The sequence below is a fragment of the Crinia signifera genome, chromosome 3 (genome assembly GCF_055691185.1).
Source record: "Crinia signifera chromosome 3, ASM5569118v1, whole genome shotgun sequence".
Taxonomy (NCBI): Eukaryota; Metazoa; Chordata; class Amphibia; order Anura; family Myobatrachidae; genus Crinia; species Crinia signifera.
Genome location: NC_139219.1, coordinates 114,623,743 through 114,640,172, shown reverse-complemented (window position 1 = coordinate 114,640,172; position 16,430 = coordinate 114,623,743). Strand labels below are relative to the sequence as shown.

General features: G+C 44.0%; 1 protein-coding gene across 1 annotated transcript in view; it reads left to right on the top strand.

Annotated features, from left to right (window-relative positions):
- Positions 1–16,430, top strand: part of LYST (lysosomal trafficking regulator) — a 574,932-nt gene that overhangs the window by 431,138 nt on the left and 127,364 nt on the right. The window contains exons 37-40 of the mRNA XM_083176391.1: positions 5,400–5,455; positions 8,855–9,007; positions 11,585–11,829; positions 12,096–12,162. Coding sequence (XP_083032517.1) covers positions 5,400–5,455; positions 8,855–9,007; positions 11,585–11,829; positions 12,096–12,162 — 521 coding nt within the window. The remainder of the gene's footprint in view (positions 1–5,399; positions 5,456–8,854; positions 9,008–11,584; positions 11,830–12,095; positions 12,163–16,430) is intronic.

Sequence of the window (16,430 nt, the reverse complement as noted above, 5' to 3'; positions counted from 1 at the left end):
ATATTCTGATCGGGCCGCACCGATCAGAATAAGGGCCTAAGTGACAGCTGCTCACATGACAGCCGTTTCAACTGCTGGGACCTCTGATGAAAACTGCACCCAGCAGTTGAAACGGCTGTCAGGTCAGCAGCTGTCACTTAGGCCCTTATTCTGATCGGTGCGTATATATCCGCGTGCGTTCGGCCCGCCGATGTTTTGTGTCTGCGCATGTGCAGAGGCGTCTCTGCGCATGTGCGAGCGGGGCGTACGGCCAAATCCCGCATGATATGTGAACACTCCGAACAGGGGGTGGAGAGGGGCGTGAAGGGCTATTTGGGCTCATTACAATATGCATACGCCCCGCGTTTCATGGGAGTTCCCATGAAAACGCTGGGCGTACGTATGGTAATGCGGCCGTGACGCACGTGTAGGGGGCGGACATATGACATCGCCGGATGTCAGCTGCCCGCCCAGATCCCTGCTTTTGCACGGAAAAATGTCCGTGTGGTCTGAGGTTGCGGGTGCTGGTGGAGCACACGGTCCTGCATTCGATGGTCTGCGACCATCGAATGATGGGGGAGGTTCCCTTAGATGGAGGAGGCGTATTCCGTGAAAAATACATGTGCGATCCGTTCGGACAGCTTCTTACCGCATACGGACGGAGTTGGCGATCCGTATGGAAGGCGGGGTTTCGCACGCACGGTCCTGGCCGCATAATCGGCTCCGGCCGCACCGATCAGAATAAGGGCCATGGTGCAATGTTGCACTCTTAATAAACCTCTTTTTCTTCACCTACACTACTACCGTGTGCCGGATCCATCCTTTCTCTGAGGGGGTAAGTGTCTCTTATATATATATATATATATATAACTCGCGTTTGTTGTAGGACAGCACTCCAATCGTCGCAGTAGTAGCTTTGCTCCGGTGCCCGGCTGAAGACCAAACAGGTCCCCCAATACAGCAGCGAATTTCGGCGGCACCAGGAGCCAGAAATAAAGAGCCTTTACACAGTTTGGTGATCAAACGTTGACGATGTTATTAAAACATCTTCATCCTATTTCTGACTCCTGGTGCGGCCGAAATTCGCTGCTATATATCTATCTATATATATATATATATAAGAAACAGAGTGCGCCACTGACTTTACTCTCCGCCACCAGTAAGAGCAGTAATGATTTACAGACACGTATCACAATTTTGAACAATTTAATACACAGTCTTTTTAACATTGATGTGTTAATAACTCTTGTTTGCAGTTTTTAGTTGTTTTCACATTGTACATAGAAACACCCAACATGTTTCGTCACACTGACTTCCTCAGGGGTGACTTTTGATATGTTGTTTGTTCAGTGTACAATACCACATGTGGAACATCTTCCAATATAAATAAAAAAACGGAACTCTGATGAATCCTAGTAGGATGTGCGATTATGAAGCATCAATTTTCATAAACGATTTTTAAAAACCAATTGATTCGGCAGGGGGACAGATCGCTCTCTCCCAGAACAGGCCTTAGGCAAAATATATATATATATATATATATATATATATATATACACAGTATATATATATCGCAATAACAAGTTTAGGAGTAAGCCTTGTGCAACTACGAGTATGCATACATACTCAAGTACATACGTACGAGTATGCATCTCTCAACATGCTGCATGACACAGGGCATTTCGCTCCCACTTCATGAATTCCTATGGCCGTGCATCTGCATATGCATGCGTGAGACTTATTTGTGGACAAAATTTTTGTGCCAGCTTTGCCAAATCACAGCACAGCTAAGCGTGGCCACATCTGTATTACTTTTGTCTGTATCCTGTATAATGAATACAATATACAATTAACTCAATTTGCTGAAATGATACATAATTTAATTACACTTATGTTATTTTGTTTACGCTAAATAATTAGCCACAGTACCATATATATAAATATATGTGTCTGTGGTCGCACTCCGTGCACAAAGTGCTGGTACTTGCTATAAGCTCCGGTGCCTTCCCTTGGGAGCGCTATGGGGCGCTCTGTATGCAGTCTGCAGAGGGGGCAGCGGCACTCAGAAATAACTAAAGGAAGCAAGCGGTGTGGGGATCGATGTTTCAAAAGCCTGCAGGCTTTTTTTTATCAAGGAGTGCCGCCGCCCCCCCTGCAGACTGTGTATATATGTGTATATATAGTAGGGAGAGGATGGCGGCACAACACTTTTGTGGGTTTTTTTGAGAGGACGGCGGCACTCAGATAAATAGCCAGGCAATCACGCAATGGATCGCCGCCGGCCTCTCCCTACTATGACATTCACTCTACACTGAGTGAACTGGAAGGCACCAGAGCCATTTCCCACTACAAAGGTGTGCTGCCAGCAGTGACTATATATATATATATATATATACAATTGTATATATACTGTATATAATTTATTTGGTACTTATGTAGTACCCGGGAGCCCATAAGAAGATCGCATCGCATTGCATCGCAGTACCCGTTTTAGTGTAATACGATGCGTGCGATGCGATGTTACTAAGTAATTTTTTTCACTGCTCTTTTCCCGTCTGTTAAACGATGCCTGAGATACATTACCTGTAGTATAATTTCTACACCCCCCCCCCACTAGCCACATTACCTGTACTATAATTTGTACACACACACACACCCCCCCCCCCCCACTATCCAAGCCACCTGTAAGACTTATCCACACACCCCGAAGCGTGGCGAGCGCAGTGGAACGCGTCCTCCTAACCTTTTCATACCCTCACTATCCACATCGGCGAGGAGATTTTATATAGTGTGGCGAGCGCAGCGAGCCACCAAGCTCGAAGCATGGCGTGCGCAGCGCACCCTGCGAGGGGAAGCAGATCACTTTACATGTATTCCGCGTCCCCTCGCAGGGCGCACTACGCTCGCCATGCTTCGGGCTCGGCTGCGCTTGCCACACTATAAGATCAACTCCACGCTGACGTGGATAGTGGGGGTATGAAATGGTCGGGAGGATGCGTTCCGCCACCTTACGCTGGGCTCGCCACGCTTCGGGGTGGTGTGGATAGTGGGGGAGTTTAAGGAACACATTCACAGCAGCCATACAACACTTCTGAAACTGTAATGTGGACACATGTTAACGTTTAACTTTGAATTTACTAAATAATAATTAGCATAAAATATAAGAAGAATAATTAAAAGATTAAAAACAATAATATGAATAATAAAAGATTCAAGAATGATATCAATGATGATTAAGAGATTACGAACAATAACAATAATAAGAAAAGATTCAAGAATGATAAAAAAGTCGGTCACTGAGAGGGCACTGCAGTAGCCTTTGGCAGTAGGGTCACAGCATGTAATATTCTTTTAAAATTATCATCTGCTCCTAAACTTTTCCTCCACATGAACTCCTGTAGATTGGATTCTAAGTGATGCCTTGCAGTGCCTCTCTGTTTTTTATTGCGCCATTTGGCAGCCCCCCACATCTGCTCTCTATTTTGGGTATGTACCCCTGATTCAGGGTCGACAAAATTGTAGCAGTGATTAACCCTGCAATGTTCATACCCTGCCTGTTGCAGTTCTTGGGTATTATATGCCCTCCAGCAGTCGGAATAGATTACTAACACTGGAGCGACATTGGCATTGATGGCCGACATAAGGGTGGTGGCGTCTCGCCTTTCAACATTATACTTTCTCTTAACAAAAAGAGTCTCATCCACCTCCACCACCAAGCCTGGGCCTCCAATTTGGGTCTGCGGCTGTGACAGCAGATCCATGGTGCAGGCCTCCCTCATGAGGCCGTTGTATTGCACCGTTGTCTTAATGGACATATTTAGCTCCCTCTGACAGTAATCCACACTGGTAAGCTCCTGTGCCCAGGAGTACAGAAACCGGACCAGGATCAGGAACGGCAGCTGGCATCCAGGGAACCAGTGGTCTGCTCAGATGCTGAGCTTCTGGCAACACTTTTGGTGGCAGCGCCACGTCCCTTCCTTCGCAGAAAGCCTCATCGGATGCCCGTTAACGCAAGTCTGCGTCACGGGCAGCAATTGCTTTTCCTCCTCCTCTGATGTAGGCAGGGTGAATATTGACATCTGCTCACCTGCCATGCCTGAGCTGTGCACACCGGACACTGGAACAACTCTGAGTAGCATCCATCACTGACACCAAATCACCTCAGAGTCAGTGACCGGGAGCAGGTTCTGACTGACTACGCTATTTGCGTAGCTTAAGCTTATTCACAACACGTAGATACGGTAACTGACAAACGTCTATCAGTACTGTATGCATATAAACTACTGGGATCACATCGCATGGAATGCATGGCACTAAAACCGGTTTCCTTCCGCAAACGTACGTATGTAAATTGGGCGCCCGGGAAATACATAATTACCATTTTTTTTTTTAAATAAAGTGGATGTGGGCCTAAATCAGATGTGGTTGAAAAGAGCATCACTGCTGCCTGCTTGAAAGCAGCAGCAGTGCTCAGCTATTGTAATGCAACAGGATGCTTCTGGTTTACGTAGTTGCTTCAGCATGCATTTGTGATCCAGTACCTCAAATCACTTTCGTCACCATTAGCTGGCTCTGCCCCATGACATCACACATGCTGGCCACTGCAGCTCTTTCCAAAAGGTCAGGAAGTCTTTATTTTGTGAAACAGCATCTACAGCCAATGACACAAGTATCGTACTGCATATGTGCAGCATGGGTCCGAAGCATGCATATATTAAAGAAAATTGGAACTCTGATTGCATTTGATCTTAGAATGAATGTGTGTGCATGTACTTGTGGTATGGAATATAGATTGCAAGCTCCACCGTTGCAGGGACTGATGTCAGTGTTCAAAGTAATCTCTGTAAAGCGGAATATGTGTGCGCTATATTGTATAAATTATTGTTAAAAAATAATCTGATGCCAGAATTATGTTGGTGAAATGTATGGACCCCTTAAACTAAACTGTAAAGATAAGCATATACTGGCTTTAAAGTTTACAATTTAATATGTGTATCTACTAATTAAGATTAATTTAATTTGCACTAAAAATAAAAATCATGATAACATGCACTGTGCTGCAGTTGTTTGTGTCCCTCATGTGCGACCCAGAAAGGGGGCATGGCCTCGGGTGAGAGGCAGTGTGGCTTTGGGCAGGTAGGCATGGCCGTGCAGCACAGAACTGTGTTCGGCGTTTTGGAGCATGCCCAGCTCTCCCTGAGCAGCTCGTTAGCCCACAGCTCCCTGAATACACACGCCATCTATTCAGAGATCACTCGTTACTTTGTAAACACCAGTGTCTACAAAGCCTGATATGGAGAATATGTTACAGTAGGTGTGCTGAACACAGATTTACTTTTAAGATCAAATACGATAGTAAACTGCCATGTTTCATAGCATTATATTTAAATAAAGCACTACTTTGTACATTTTCTGTTTAGGCAAAAGCGGGATGTATTTTGTTGAAGACTCTGCATCTGACACTGTCGAATCCAATGTAAGTACAGTACTGTATGTTGTAACATGTTTTGAATGCAAATAAAATGCTTTATAACTGATGTCATTCAGACCGAGAAAACACCTTTGACCACATAAAGCATAACATATTAAACATTTTATATATGGAATTATTGCCTACAGAATACACACAGTATATAAGATGAAAGGCTGGAATACAGTAAGTAAGCAATGTCACAATTACGGGGGCAGGATTAGACAGTCACTCCCTTTACCCGCACATGAGGTATAAGCGCTGTTAGGGAGAGAGCTGTGTGAGTGCTAAGAATATACTGTGGAGATCTGTGTAAGGTGTAAACTGTAGGGGGGTGAGCTACTGTACTGTATGTATAAGTGGCGCTACTACTGTGGTCATTATGTGTGTACATGGCACTACTACTGTGGGCATTGCAAATAAGGGGTACTACTGTGTGGTGTAAAGTGTATAAAAGATACTACTGTGTACAGCCATGGCCTAAAGCAGGGGTGGGGAACCTCCGGCCCGCGGGCCGTTTACAGCCCCCTCACCCAGTTTGTCCGGCCCGCCTGCCCTCCTACATGCATGCCTGCTTAGGGCTTACCCTCCTGCAAATTGTTGGAGGTGATGCGCCGCCCGCCCAGATAACGGGGAGATTGTGCAGAAGACGCGCCCGCCAATCACAGGGGCTGCGGAGGTGATGCGCCCGCAGTGATTGGCGGGTGCGATGCGGGCGGTAAGGAGTGGGACTCTCGCGAGTTTTGGGATGCTCCCGCCATGCACTGCATGGGTGGGAGCATTGGAGGATGGAGACCATCAGCTGCAGCAGCAGCCTCCATCACACTGTGCTGCCACAGCTAAAACCGTGTACTGTAAAAAATAAAGGCAAATGCTGCTCCTCTTGTGCCGCTCCTCTCACTCAACCACTCCCTTCCCAGTGACTGACAGATGCAGGGGTATTCATTTACCCCGGGATTCACCCCCCAACAGGTTAATGTGATTATGTCTGATTATCATAATCAGACATAATCACATTAACCTGTTTGGGGGTGACACTGTCACTTTTTATGAATAAATGACAACCCCTGGATCTGTAAGTCATCCATATCACTCTCACACTGCTGCGCATTAATTAGCCAGCCCTGGTGTCTCTGCAGTGGTGGGCAGAACTGTTATGTGTATGTCCGCATGTATATGATGCCCACATGTATATGCCGCTGCCCGTGTGTATAATGCACACATGTATATGCCGCTGCCCGTGTGTATAATGCCCACATGTATATGCCTCTGCCCGTGTGTATAATGCCCACATGTATATGCCGCTGCCCGTGTGTATAATGCCCACATGTATATGCCGCTGCCCGTGTGTATAATGCCCACATGTATATGCCGCTGCCCGTGTGTATAATGCCCACATGTATATGCCGCTGCCCGTGTGTATAATGCCCACATGTATATGCCGCTGCCCGTGTGTATAATGCCCACATGTATATGCCGCTGCCCTTGTGTATAATGCCTACAAGTATATGCCGTTGCCCGTGTGTATAATTCCCACATGTATATTCCGCTGCCCGTGTGTATAATGCCCACATGTATATGCCGATGCCCGTGTGTATAATGCCCACATGTATGCTGATGCCCGTGTGTATAATGCCCACATGTATATGCCACTACCCAGGTGTATAATGCCCACATGTATATGCCACGTGTGTATGCCCGACATGTATATGCCACTGCCCATGTGTATAATGTCCGCATGTATATGCCGATGCCCATGTGTATAATGCCTGCACGTATATGCTTCTGCCCGTGTGTATAATGCCCGCATGTATATGCCGCTGCCTTTGTGTATAATGCCCGCATGTATATGCTGCTGCCCGTGTGTATAATGTAATTTTTAAGTTGATAATTTTTATATGGCCCCCAAAGGATTTTATAAATATCCAAATGGCCCTTGGTAGAAAAAAGGTCCCCCACCCCTGGCCTAAAGGTTTGAGAATGACACAAATATTTATTTTCACAGTCTGCTGCCTCAATTTCTATGATGGCAATTTTTATGTAATGCAGAATGTGATGAAGAGCTTTGCCTGAATTTAATCAAAAAAATACAATTTCCACTGCATTTAAGTCCTGTCACAAAATAACCAACTGACATCATGCCAGTTATTCTGTGATTAACACAGATGAGAGTGTTGACAAGGACAAGGCTGGAAATCACTCTTTCATGCTGATTGCATTAGAATAACAGACTTAAGTTTTTAAAAGGAGGGTGGTGCTTGAAATCATTGTTCTTCATCTGTTAACCAATGAAATGCATGCAGTCATCATTGCATTGCTCAAAAAAGGCTTCATAGGTAAGGATATTGCTGCAATCAACAATTTATCCTATCATCAAGAACTTCAAGTAAAGAGGTTCAGTAGGCGTGAAGAAGGCTTCAGGGTGCCTGAGAACATCCACCATGCACTAGGACATTTACTACAGCAGGTGGCAGGTGGCAGTGCATCTGCACTCATAGTGAGGTGAAAACTTTTGTAGGATGGCCTGGTGTCAAGAAGGGCAGCAAGCCACTTCTCTCCAAGAAAAAACATCAGTGACAGATGCATTATGCAAAAGATAAAGTGATTGGATTGCTGGGGACTAGGGTAAAGTAATGTACATGCCTGTGGAAAAATAATTCTCCAAAGAAGGAAAGTTGACTGCTATCTTCTGTCCAGTGTCATGCCAACAGTAAAAGATCCTGAGACTATTTGTGTGTGGGGTTGCTTCTCAGCCAGGGGAGTGGGCTCACTCACAATTTTACCTAAGAACACAGCCATGAATAAGGAATGGTACCAAAACATCCTCCAACAGCAACTTCTGCCAAGCAAAAGAACAGTTTGGTGATGAACAATGCCTTTTCCAGCATGATGAAGCACCTTGCCATAAGGCAATCAACTCCACGCCGACGTGGATAGTGGGGGTATGAAAAGGTCGTAGGATACGTACCGCCGCCCCTCGCGGGCTCGCTGCACTCGCCGCGCTTCGGGTTCACGTTTATACTTGGGGGGTGGCGTGGGGGTGCATTTAAGCATTGTAAGCACCCATTAGGGTGCTTATACAATTTAATATCGTATATGCGTTAAAATCGCATCGCATGCCATCGGGTGTATGGCATGCGATTAAAAAATTGGGCGACTAATTATCGGGGCGTCGTGCTAGTACACGACACCAGCTAAGCAAATCAGTGGCTTAAAATATCTAAAAATGAATCTGAATATAGCTGTTCTATACAAATCTAGGATATTCTCTGCTAAAACTAATGGTCACATGAATCGAACACCTAAAACTACTATATGTTTGAAACTATGGTTTCTAAAGTTAAGCAATATCTTTTGAGTTTTGTGTGAACATATTCAACTGTATCTCTTTTATCTTGATCATAGTCTCTGCTTGGGGAATCGGAACCTGCCTCATTTTCATGGACATATGAAGAAATCAAAGAAGTTCACAAGCGCTGGTGGCAACTGAGAGACAATGCTGTAGAGATCTTTTTAACAAATGGAAGAACCTTATTGTTGGCATTTGACAACGCAAAAGTAATTGTGCTAGATTGTTATACACATTAGTTGTTGTAAGCCTACTTTATAAAAGAGATATTGGGCTTTATGTGCATCACAACATCTTTGGAGTATTGAAATAACATTTTAAGTTGGCTGGCTGAAGGCCACACAGTGACTTATAAACATGAAGGCCCACACAGTGACCCAGTAGACCCCACAGATCACCCCCCAAGCCGCAGTGACAGACTATTTAAATATACATTGTTTAACCATAATACCTATTACATTATGCCACACATGTGATGTCCATTACACATTATACCCCACACGTGATGCCCACTTCACATTATACCGCACATTGTAATGCCCATTACACATAAAACCTACCACACACCATTATGCCCATTACTTATTATACAATAAATATTCCAAAAACCGGAAAAATCCCGTATCCAAAATGCTTGTGGTCCCAAGCATTTCGGATAAGGGATACTCAACCTGTATTCTGGAGCTCAGAGCAGTTTATAGAGTTCAGGCAGTCAAATTTCAGTCAGACAATTGAACATAAACCATTAGTGCACTCACAATTGTAAGGCGTGTTTGTAACATATGAAACTGAATTTAATTTGATATTATTTTTTTGTTGCTTCATTGCCATTTAGTTTTTAGTGTTTTTCAAGTTTTTTGTGTGTTTAGTGTCATGGTTGGTTATTTGACCTTAGTAGGCCTTTTGTTGTATCACCACACTATTGTGTGGAGGCCATACTCAATTGGACGATCTGCACCTAGCATGGGACTTATGAAACTTTCAATGGTGCAACCAACAGTGGTATCTAAAGACAAACAAAGCATTTTTGCGTAGTCTTTAGACATGGACAGTGGGCTTCTCAGTTCTTGAGTATTTAGATTCATGGATGTACAACAGGGAAGGGCATTGTATCTGCATTCGTATCAAGGTGAAGCAAAAAAACTCCAGGAAAGTTGAAAAACAGTTAAACTGTGTTTAATTCAGAATCAGGCCCTGTGAGGAAGGATCCCACCTCCCTTGTAGACCTTGCCCATCAACAGGCCTAGCCCCCATTATGGTTGCTTCAATAAATTTCCCAGCTGGTTTTTCATCTAAATCTGATCCTGGTTTGGTGTGACTGCAGCAAAGATGTATGAGGCATATTTGTTTTTCTTGGCAAGTTGGACAGTAGAGATCTGAAATGCAGAACATATTTGAGTTCATTACCGCTAAGAGCACAGGCTTAAAATAAAGACTCAAAGAGTGACAATGTTTATTTATAAATGTGGGTATAGATAGCAGCAAAAATGTAGTTTTTAAACTGTATTTATACATTTTTCCAACTTACATACAGATACCGTACTTGCTTTAAAATGTGACTGTGGTTCCTATTTGTTAGCAGTATTGGCAGTGCTGTAATGATTGTAGTATTACATTCCCCATATGTAAATAAGGGTACTTGTGTAGTTTCACAGCGGCAGTTACGTAGTTATCGTAGTGTCCCTGTCAGAATCAGCGTAGTGTTCCCGCGGCCGCAGCCCTTGAGCTAAGATAACTGCGTAGCTTAAGCTGCCGCCTTGAAACTACACAAGTAAAGTAGGGTCCCTGTTAGTATCAATGTCGTGTTTCTGCCCGTTCATGGCCAGCTGGAGCTTACGTAGTTAGCGTAGTCAGTCAGCATTACGCAGTTAGCGTAGTCAGTCCGACCTTTTCATACCCCCACTATCCACGTTGGCATGGAGTTGATTTTATAAAGTGTGGGGAGCATGGCAATCGGATGCGGAATACATGTGAAGTAATCCACATCTTCTCGCGGGGCTCACTGCACTCACCACGTTTCGGACTCGGTGGCTCGCTGTGCTCGCCTCGCTTTATAATATCAACTCCACGCCAACGTGGAAAGTGGGGGTATGAACAGGTTGGGAGGATGCGTAACGCGTCCACCGGCGGGGATCGCTATGCTTGCCACGGTTCGGGCTGTCGTGGGCAGTGGGGGGTTTGAAATGGAGGCATTTGCTTGTATGTAACATGGAGCACTGGCAAATGCCTCCTTTATTGTGCCTTAGACGCACTTGCGGCCACTCACCCCCCCCCCCCCCCCCTTTGTGCAAGAGACGCACACGCTATCGAACCCCTAATCCTTTCAGCAGGGTTCCGTACTCTGCTGCAATACTTATTGAGACGCTCCTGTATCTCAGACAGATGGAGCGCCTCTCCGCCGGTGCCCGCATGATTCCCTCTCCACCAGCGTCCGCCAATGAAGAGGAGATCATGCTGGCGCTGTGTAGGCTTGCCGGGGACAGAGCTGCAGCTCCCATGGACAGTACGGTGACTACGCTAACTACACAGGGCTGCCGCGGAGACACTACGCTTACTACGCTAGGCAGCCATTGGGCTATGTAGACAACGTAGCTTAGGCTGCCGCCCTGAAACTACACAAGTAAGGCAGCCATTGGGCTACGCTAATAACATAGTTTCAAATGTAGCGTAAGCTGCCGCCGTAAAACTACACAAGTACCGAAATAGGTTCCGTTTACACCTGTTTCTTGCCACTGTTCTGCAATTATTGTATTTGAGAGATATCAATTATTTTATTTTATTTTTAGGTGCGAGATGATGTTTACCACAAAATTTTGACCAACAATCTTCCAAATCTCTTGGAGTATGGAAATATCACAGCTCTTACTCAGCTCTGGTGCTCTGGGCAGATAACCAACTTTGAATATCTTACTCATTTAAATAAGCATGCTGGCCGATCATTCAATGACCTAATGCAGTATCCAGTTTTTCCATTCATACTGAATGATTACACTAGTGAAACACTTGACCTGTCTAGTACCTCAATTTATAGGTATTGTATTTTACTGTTCTTATCTTAGTTTTCATTGAGCATTTTACATGTGCATCCTTAAATTATGTAAAAGATGTCTTCATATTGGTGTTATACATTTCCATTGAAACAATATAAAAGTACAAAACTAGTACTGGTACTCATTTACATAATGATACTTTAGAGTGTGCACCTGCATTTTCTTTCTTTCTTTTTTTAATTTTTTTATTACAGATTACTCAATACCAGTTTTAAGTGTTTGCTTGTTTGTTTTTTTTGTCTTGTAGGAACCTTTCCAAGCCAATTGCTGTACAATCAAAAGAAAAGGAAGACCGGTACATAGAAAATTATAAGGTATCGTTCTCGATTAAAAGTAATAAAGAAGAAACCTTTGCATAGTAATAGTAATAAATCATTTTCCTGTTTCTCTATAAACACTATCTAAAAATTCATATTGTACAGGGGAAGATAAAAAAGTTCAGTCTCCTTTTAAACACTTGTGGCAAATAGGGTTTCTTGTTGTAGCTACATTTTTTTAATTAACCACAATGCTGTGCCATTTAACAAAAACTGAATTGAAGTCCTATCAGACAATAGGCCTAATTGAAACCTGATCGCATTGCAAATTTGTTCTCAAAATGGGCAAAACCATGGCAGTTGGGGCAAATGTAACATGTGCAGAGAGCATAAGCTGTGGATGGAGGTCTGTTGAAACTGAAATTTTGAGAACCAATTTGTCCTGCAATCAGGTCTGAATTAATCCCAATATTTGGCATTTTGTTAGTACTTTCACCTTACTAATAATTTCTAAGGATATATTGAAACACACACTTCAAAAGAGTTTGAACACTTAAGTGGTATGTCCAGAAATTTTCTTGGCTCAGCTGCGCTGACGCAGTAGGGTGTCCCGGAAAATTTCCTGACATACCACTAGTTCTAGTAAGCAGACGGCAGGCTCATGGATTTTCGGCTCTGAGGGACTCGGGATTTCGGGCTCCCGAACATCCCAGAACCGGTTATGAACGGCGGCTGGGGCAGCGGCAGGGCCCGGGAGCTCCGGTGTACAATCGCCGGAACAGAAATGAGGGGGAGTGATGGGGAGGGGGGTGGCCCACAGCTGTGTGGTGGGTTTTGCTGGGGTAGGATAAACCTGCCCTGGTAAGTTTGTCCTGCCCCAGGAAAACCCACCACTCAAGAGGTGAATGGGACGTAATAGAGTTCTCCAGAAGTGTGTGGTTCCGGGCCGAACTCTGACTTATTTTAAAGGGGCAGTCTTTTACAATACATGGTTTAGCCTTGTAAATGATTGCCACTTAACAAATCTGAGTTTGACTGTAATTCTTTCACTCCAGCAACTAAATCTGTTTTACAACTCTTCATATCTCTTATATATTTAGCTACATGTGTCAATCATTCCGGGAGTGTGTGTATAACGCTGGGCGGGGCCACACATGAAACTTCACCCTCCCGCCCAGCGTTATGCATGCAACCCACACATAATATAAACATGTAGCTAGAATATATACTACAGCCTGGTCAGCTGCAAACTAGCCGGCGCAACAACTATATATTGACCCCAAACACACCCGCCGCTCACATATTCCAAGACATTGCATTCACTCTAGCTGGGACCTGCCCTCCCGGAAGTCTCGCGGGAACTCGCGTCGGGCACCCAGGTCAAAGGCAGCAGAGTCTCATTCTCGCACGCTCGCCTCTGCACTGTGCAGAGCAGTGCGCCTGATGCCTGTTACCCCGTCCCGCCACCGCCCCCAACCTCCCACTGCCCTAACACATGCGAAGCCAATACATCCCTGCGAGTGCGCCCGCTGCCTGTTATCCCATCCCACCACCACCCCCCAACATTCCACTCCCCTAACACAACCAACACTGGAAAATACCTGCAAGTGCAGGTTGCAATATATGTGAAAAAAATATATAAAGACTACCTTAATACAAAGTATTGAAGGAAAAACGGAGGCCCTTTGGGTGACCATAGAAACAGGGGAGAAGGCGATTCTTTGTATAGGGGTGATCTACAGACCACCAGGTCAGGAAGAGGAACTAGACAAGAGCCTATTGCAGGACATCAATAAAATGGCATTAAAAGGAGAGGTGATAATCATGGGAGACTTTAATCTATCTGATGTAAACTGGGAGCTGCCTGTTGCAAGTTCCACCAGTAGGGACATGCTGAATTCCTTGCAAGGAGCATCCCTCCAGCAATTGGTGAGGGAGCCCACTCTTAAGGACACAATATTAGACTTAATACTTACAAATGGTGACAGAATATCTGACATAAATGTGGGTGGAAATCTGGGATTCTGAAGAGAAAATGGCCCAGTCAGTGGGTAAAGGGGGGAAAACTTTTTTTAGGTATATAAGTGAAAGGAGAAAAAAAAAAAGTGGAATAATTAGACTGAAGACAGAGAGTGGAAGTTTTCTTGAGGGGGGCAATGTAATAGAAGATAATATTAATAATTATTTCTGCTCAGTATTCACTGCTGAAAGAGAGGGGAAGGGGCCACAGTTAAGTTGCAAGTATAGTCAGAAAACTGAGGGAGAGACAAGTACATTTACAGAGGAGAAGTCCTCACAGAACTCTCAAAACTGAAAGTGGATAAATCAATGGGGCCAGATGAGAAACATCCAAGGATACTAAAAGAGCTTAAAGGGGCGCTGGTAAAACCAATAACATAATTATTCAACCAGTCACTAGCTACTGGAGTAATCCCAGAGGACTGGAAAACAGCGAATGTAGTCCCACTGCACAAAAGTGGAAGCAAGGAAGAGGTAAGCAACTATCGACCAGTGAGCCTTACATCAGTAGTAGGGAAATTGATGGAAACACTCTTAAAACAAAGAGTTGTAGAATATCTCAAAACCAGCAATTTACAGGATCCAAAACAGCATGGGTTAACTGGGGGAAGATCATGTCAAACAAATCTTATTGACTTTTTTGACTGGGTGACTAAAGTAATAGATCAAGGTGGGGCTTTAGATGTAGCTTATCTAGACTTTAGTAAAGCTTTTAACACTGTCCCACATCGCAAACTGTTAAATAAACTTGAAAGCTTGGGATTGGATTCTATGATAGTTGAATGGATACGAGCGTGGTTGCAGGACAGAAAACAGAGAGTTGTAGTAAACGGAGTACAGTCAAAGGAGGAAAAGGTTACAAGTGGAGTACCCCAGGGATCTGTACTTGGACCGGTGCTTTTTAATATCTTTATTGGTGATATTGCAAATGGAATTGAGGGTAAAATGTGCCTTTTTGCAGATGACACAAAGGTATGCAACAGGGTAGACACACCAGGAGGGGTAAAACAAATGATTGAGGATCTAGGTAGATTAGAGAAATGGTCAAGAGAATGGCAACTACAGTTTAATGCCAAAAAATGCTAAATCGTGCACTTGGGTCTCAGAAATCCAAAGACTAAATATAGTATAAATTACACTATAATGGAAACTACTGAGGAAGAGAGGGATCTAGGTGTCACTATTTCAGGGGACTTAAAAGCAGGTAGGCAATGTAACAAAGCAATAAAGAAGGCAAGTCAGATGCTTGGTTGCATAGGGAGAGGTATCAGCAGTAGAAAGAAAGAAGTAATAATGCCACTGTATAGGTCATTGGTACAACCTCACCTAGAGTATTGTGTTCCGTTCTGGAGGCCATATCTCCAGTAGGATATAAATACATTAGAGACTGTACAAAGAAGAGCAACTAAAATGGTGCATGGCCTACATCACAAAACGTACCAGGAAAGACTAAAAGATCTTAATATGTATATTTTAGAGCAGAGAAGGGAAAGGGGGGACATGATAGAAACTTTCAAATATATCAAGGGCTTTAACAAAGGTACAGGTGGGAGACATTCTTCACAGGAAGAGGAGCAACAGAACACGAGGACATGCACTGAAACTAGAGGGAGGAAGATTTACTTCACAGAAAGAGTAGTAGATAAGTGGAATAGCCTACCATCAGAAGTGGTAGACACAAATACAGTAGTACAATTTAAACATGCTTGAGATAAGCATATTGATATCCTTACAAAAAAATAAGGATCAAATATGGTTTGAGGTAACATGTTTAAAAAAGGGGCAGACTAGATGGGCCAAGTGGTTCTTATCTGCCGTCAAATTCTATGTTTCTAAGTGCACCCGATGCCTGCTACCCCATTGCGCCGTCACCCCAAACCTCGCACTCCCCTAACACACGCAAAGCCGGAGAATACCTGCAAGTACGACCGATGGCTGCTACCCCCTCTCCTGCCACCACAGCAAAGCTCCCACTCACCTCTCACCCGCACACTAAGCACATTCCAGCACAAGCGTCTCTTAGCCGACGACTGCAACCTCAGCCCGGTACTTACAAGAGCACACACTTTCTACTATACCACCGATTCAACGGATTACTGGTAAAAAAAATAATAATACCACTATTCTACCAACACCTACACTGTATATATATATATATATATATATATATATATATATATATATATATATATATATGCAATCTACCCTGCACCGCATCACTGAAATATCCAATATCACACACACCTTCCTGCTACCAACACCCCCCACACACACCAAACGAATACTACACACACTACCTTTGCACC